The sequence below is a fragment of the Sinocyclocheilus rhinocerous genome, unplaced genomic scaffold (genome assembly GCF_001515625.1).
Source record: "Sinocyclocheilus rhinocerous isolate Xijiao unplaced genomic scaffold, SAMN03320098_v1.1 scaffold271, whole genome shotgun sequence".
NCBI classification, from domain to species: domain Eukaryota; kingdom Metazoa; phylum Chordata; class Actinopteri; order Cypriniformes; family Cyprinidae; genus Sinocyclocheilus; species Sinocyclocheilus rhinocerous.
In genome coordinates this window covers 2,473,608-2,479,958 of record NW_015657574.1, presented here as the reverse complement: position 1 = coordinate 2,479,958, position 6,351 = coordinate 2,473,608, and the positions used below count along the sequence as shown (strand labels likewise).

At 38.5% G+C, this 6,351-nt stretch overlaps 1 protein-coding gene across 1 annotated transcript in view; it reads left to right on the top strand.

Moving 5' to 3' along the window:
- LOC107721270 (nesprin-1-like) overlaps window positions 1-6,351 on the top strand; it is a 134,749-nt gene that overhangs the window by 62,768 nt on the left and 65,630 nt on the right. Inside the window, 8 exon segments of the mRNA XM_016529194.1 lie at window positions 1,829-1,993; window positions 2,143-2,315; window positions 2,455-2,608; window positions 2,778-2,921; window positions 3,547-3,711; window positions 3,817-4,134; window positions 4,234-4,389; window positions 5,830-6,000. Coding sequence (XP_016384680.1) covers window positions 1,829-1,993; window positions 2,143-2,315; window positions 2,455-2,608; window positions 2,778-2,921; window positions 3,547-3,711; window positions 3,817-4,134; window positions 4,234-4,389; window positions 5,830-6,000 — 1,446 coding nt within the window.

Below are 6,351 nucleotides of genomic sequence, written 5' to 3'. Positions count from 1 at the left end.
CGATGGGCTCTGATTGGTTAGCTAGTCCAGTGTGTTGTGATTGGCTAAACCGCCTCTAGCGTGCGTCTAAACGTCCCGCCCCTCAACATAGCGGCATGTGCTCCGTTTGTATTGTAAACAATGACGTCGTCTATATTGCTTATCAGTTTGAGCCCGATTGAGAAGCGGAGGATCAGATTATTATTGAAGAGGATCGTGCAGAACCTTTGCAAGCACGGCTTTTAATGGTAGGCCTAAGATTTTTGTTTGTTGTTGTCTCATACTTTTAGATACGCTGTTATTTGTAAATGCTACTGCTTCTGTTAGCTTTTAATATACGGTTTTATTCTGATTAAAGCATTTATACAGTTCGGCAACCGCACGCGCGTCCATGTATAACGCTTCTCATAGCTATAGTATGTGAAAATCAGTGTATTCACTGAGCTGATGATCTGAATGAGAGAGAGCGAGAGATGCAGAGCGTTTGCAGAGCAGGGCGAGGCCAGGAACAGGATGAGAACGCTGCTTTAGAACATTTTGAAACTTGTGAATCCATTAGACTCGTTAGAAGACAGAATCGCGATTCATATATGAATAGATTTTTACGTGCACCTCTAGTTTTCTCTTCCTCTTCTCTAAAGCAGCGCAGCATGGCCTCGCCCCCTTTGCTGCGTGTTCCCGGAGGCGGGGTTTATGTAAAATTCTGGGTTCTTGAGGTAACGGACCCAGGAAGTAACTCGTTGTAGTCCCTTACGAGCCGTTTTTGTAGGCATTAAACTGCCAGAATTTTAAAAGAAGATATCTCCGTTTGCATCGAACTTTCAACTTCGTAACTTTGCAGATATTGTTTATGATCAAACAGCAACATTACACACTAACTAACGTAAAAAAACTGAAATCGCAATCAACCACCCCTTTAATATAGAAAACAGTCATTTCAAATTGGAATTTTTTACTCTGTTTTTAATTAAAAAAAATCTGACCAACTCCAAACTTTTGAAAGGTTGTGTACTTAAAAAAAAAGAAAAGCTAATTCTATACTAATTCACTTAGGGATGCATTGATATTACATTTCAGACTAATACCAATCATTCTTTCCATGTAATGACCAAATAACCAATAAATGTCTTATATTAAAGCTCTGTATTATTCTATTAATATATATTAAAATAAAACACTAAAAACTACACTGCTACAAGTGAATTTTGGCATTGCAACATGATAATGTACAGTATGAAAAATTTATATTTATTTTGACATTTGCTAAATAACTTAATATTAACCAAAAATAATAAATGTTATTAAAAAAGCGAGCATTAGATCACTCCAAAAAGTAATCTAAATGTAAAATTAGGAAATATGCACAATTAAATATCTAACTGTTACATAACAATAAACTTAAAAATCTCTAATATCAGCTGATAACCAATATTGTATAATTTATGTGCTTGTAGCTGGAAATCAGCTCACAGACAATTTGCGGGCTGTATATATTTTTTAAAATAATTCCAGTCTTGCTTGAAAATTCCGATCTGACGCACGTGGGTTCTCGCGTTATTTCCTTATCACTTCTCGCATGTGTTTTGTTGTGAAACGTAGTTTGCGGACCAGACAGAGCTGTCGGCGATTCTTCCTATTGTGAAGTCATGCAATGTGAAACCCCCTGTCGCCGATCCATCGTGCAATGTGAACACAGCAGCAACTGAATGCTACCCCAGATAGTCATGCAGTGTGAAAACAACGGCGATCCGACGAGTTTGAAAATCGTGCAGTGTGAACTCTGCATTACTGACACCTGTGTAAAAAATACTTTACTCTAGTCTTGACTTCTATTGCCCCCCTTCTGCAGGAGAAAGTGTCAAGGGTAGAACGAGTTGTGGGGGAGCATCAGCTTTTTTCACAGGGCCTTCAGGAACTTCAGAACTGGGTTTCAGAGTCCCAACAGGCCCTCAAGACCTGCAGATGCCCCACATCTGACAAGAGTGTGCTTATCACCAGAATGGGCCAGCTCGAGGTACATTGTCATTTATTATACACATTTTACTGTTTTACAGGTGTTGCTAAATCCTAAGGACAACCTTCAAGGAATTTGGCTCTCATAAATTAGTTTATAGTTTCATTTGTACATGTTGAGTGTATAACAGGATTTCTGATTGATTACAGACTTTACTGGCCGCTTGTCAGGGGAGAGAAATCCAACTGAAGATGCTCATCACCAGAGGGGAGTCTGTCCAGAGGAACACCTCGGCTGAGGGTGTACCAGTGGTTCGCAAGCAGATCCAGGACCTCAAAGACTCCTGGGAATCACTCTTGTCAACATCCATACAGTGCAAAAGGTCAGAAAAGCCTCGGTCTATCACTCTGTGTTTATTTATCTCTTCTTCAGTGCTTTTGCCTGAGCATTTCCTCAGATACGTGTTCATCAAGTGTCTGTGTGGAAGTAGTAGATGTCTCGTTTATGTGTTGCATTTACAGCCAGCTGGAAGGTGCCTTGTCACACTGGACCAGTTACCAGGAAGATGTCAGTCAGTTTGAGTGCTGGATGGAGCGAGTAGAAGAGAGCCTCGGAAACTCCGACAAACACTACGCAGAAATGAGGGACAAGACAGCCAATCTAGGCCGTGCCAAAGTAATTAATACTTTTCATATGCATACTTGTGCAAGCATATATAATAAGATTTTAATATCATAATTTTATACTGGATTTGTTATTTAGATAACAGTTGTATATTCTTACAGTTCTGTTAGAAATTGAAATCTCAAAGTATTAATTACTTTAATTGCTATGCTCTGTACAGCTCCTCTATGAGGAAGTTCTTAGCCACTCTAGCCCTTTAGAGACCATTGCGACCAAGGGTTCCAACATGACTGAACATACAGCCACCCAACAGGAGATCCAGAAACTCAGTGAGAGATATACAGCCATTAAAGATAAAGCCAAGGTAAGCCAAGGATGTTGAACTGTAGGCAGCAGACCAGTGCTTACATTTGTTTTGAGTGGTCAAGAAGAATTATTCAGCACAAACTAATATGATGAAACCAACCAGTGGTTATAGAGTGCAACAGTAGAGTCCTGCCGACAGGGAAATTGATTTTTAACAATAACTTAAATATTTCAAGACAGAACTACAATGAGCTTTGAAGATGCTGAGCAATGATGTTTTTATAGAAGCCATAAATCAGTATGATTTACACTTCATTTAAAAAAATATATATATAAAAAATGTAATAACCAAATTTCCAGTGAAGAGCTACACCAAATATTACCCTGAAAATATCATTCAGCAATCAGAGAAGTTTCTGTTACCATGGAAACAGAATTTGCGGCCAAAGAGCTAAGCAGTGACCTCCCAGGATTGCACATGAGCTATATATATCTATGGATCTAGTTGCTGTGTTGGTTTGTGGCTCAAAACTCTTTATTGAAGCTTTTTATCTCTATGGAGAAAAAGAATGGGGAAAATACTTCTGGAACTAAGCAGCTAAAAAAGTGTTATGCTCTGTTTTTACTCTGTTTCCACTTATTGTGGAATAAATTTGAAATAAGATACTCTGCTGGTGTTTCAGGCTGCTGTCAGTAAGGCAGAAGAATTGGTTCTGCTCCATCAAGAGTACCAGCGTGGGCTGCACATGTTTGAAGACTGGCTGGAGCAAGAGCAGAACAGTTTGGCCCTCCTCTCACCCCTGGATGAAGATGTAAATGCTCTGGAGAACACGTTAAAAGAACTGCAGGTTTATATAACGTGATTTTTTTTACGGCTTTAATATTATAGGAAAGAAATATTCTGCACTACCTAATCTTTACTTTTTACTCTTTCTGTCTAATAACATCTCCAGATGCTCCAGTCTCATTGCCCTAAGGGACATAACTTGCTCAGCTCAGTTCTTGCCAGTCGAGAAAGAGTCATTCCTTGGGGTGCCCCTCAAATTGAGGATCGGGCTCTGGAAACAGCACAGACGGAATGGCAGGGGTACCAAGACCGACTCGGCGAGACCAAAGTCCAGGTAGAGCAGGACCTCGCAAGGGTTCAGCAACTAGAATGTTTATTCCAAAGCTTAGACCAGTGGCTGGTTGGCATAGAGCTCAAAGTTAAGGTGAGAAGCCACCGTCGCTCTGATGTCACTGCAAAGGAGGCCCAGCTTCGACACCTTAAGGTATGATGCATTATACTTCTGCCTGATGGTTTCAGATTTATAGTACTCTGGTTTAATGTAGATATGTGTTGACCTTTTCCTGTCATTCCCTTATTTCAGAGGTGGCAGATTGAGGCTGCTCAACGTCAGGCCGAGGTGGAAGGCCTTAGTACTCTTGCACAGCAAGTCGTCGAGGATGCTCATGTCAGTGGTCGGATCAGTACCAGGGTTACCCAGCTCACTGCCCGCTACCATGCCTTGCTTCTACAGATACAGGCAAGTCAGCCTTGTACATTTGCAATTTTGATGTACTTGATTATTTCAGGAAAGTATGCAGCATCATTCAGTAAGCTGCCTGTGTCCTTTTTCTACTTTTTCACAAATAATGTGCATAAAGTAATCATTTTATAAATATAATCATTTTCCATCACAATTTTTATCTGTTGGTGTTTGAATTGTCCTGTTGATTATAGAGACACATGACATTCATATTCATATTGCAGGTTCTTGGATTTTTCTTTTAATTCTGCTCTCGCAGTGTGAAAAATACAACAGACGCTGTGGTTTTACAATCTGGGCGCCTTATTTTCCATGGATTGAACAATATCCCACTAATTATTCCTCTGATTTACTCAAATATAAAATAAATGAAAACTAAATAGTAATATACAGTAATAAATAAAAACCAAGCTAATAAAAATACAATCTAATAATAAAAATACATATAACAAAATGACTAAGACTTAAAATAGCTAATTCAAAATATTACTAAATACTATAAAAATATATAAATAATAATGATAAAAAAACACAGGTTCTAGTATTTTTCTTTGCATTGGCATTTTTAAACTATATATTTCACCCCTTTTCTACCCTTATAATACATATTAGCCACTTTCTGAAGTACAGAAATGCAATAAACCTGTTGTTTTATTTTTATCTGGAAAAATTATTGCAGTTATTATTATTTATCATTATTATTAAAGTGTTGTCTGTTTTTAAATTTGCTCAATTAAAGTTAAATTAAATTTGAATTTCTACTTGATATACTTTTTCTACAATGACGTTTCTTTTAATAGAACCTGGTGTCATTGACTCACCTCACACTTTGCTGCCAAAGCACACCAATGAGTCTAATTTCTCAGCCATCTAAACATTGGAAGCTATCCAACCTGGTAAACCACCTCCTGTGACCCTCTGTGATGACAAAAAAACCCTACACACTAGAAAAATCAATGTCTCGCCCACATTGAGACCTTAGCTTGTAATTAAACAATATAGGATTCAATCTTGCCCATCAATCAATGCTGCTGCTTTTGCGACAGCAGCAGAATTGTTTTTAACACTTGCTGTAACACCTCTCCTTCCTGCCTACTTCTCTCTAACATGCACACACACCCTGGCTGCGACACAGAATAGAGCGTGTAATTATTCTGTGAGAAACAACAGGCCGCCACATGCACTGCAGTCAAGAGCTATTACGTCTCTGCAGATAGGTGTGCGCGCGGCACAGCGCAAAAGCGTTAATTGGTGCCACGTGCATGAGGGATCTGCATGTCAAGTGAAGAATGCGGCAAAATAGCTTAGCCTCAAGCCCCCAGTGGTGAATGCTAGCGAGTGTGCGGCACTGGATCAATCAAAACACTTCATGCTGATGAGACAGAATTCCGAGCGATCTTGACAATGAGCCTTTTGATTTATTCTTCCATCATTCAGGATACACTCAAACAGCTCCAGGAAGAGATGCAGAACATCACAGAGGCTCAAAATGCTCTCAGGACCTTTTCTGATTGGTTGAGCACTGCGAGGAAGAATTTCAAAATCGTTACCGAAAGGACAGAGGCTCTCGATCGCATTACAATGGAAAAGAAGATGAAGAGGCTAGAGGTATGGCCTAGTGAAAACACTAATGTTACTGTACAAAGCATGTCCATGTAAATTGTACATACAAAAGAGTATGTACATTTTTTTAATGTATATATACACATAATTCTCATTTTATTATTGCTTGGACAAAATGCTGCACGTTTCTTTGTGAAATTGAAATATAACACTATAATAATATACTAATATAGCACTTGCATATTATTGCTCTTTTGTTGGTTTTGGTTGCTTCTATTGTCCTCATTTGTAAGTTGCTTTGGATAAAAGTGTCTCCTAAATAACAAAATGTAAATGTAAATAACAAAACTAAATTGAAATTTTAAAACAAGCCCCAAATAAAATAAATAACACAAA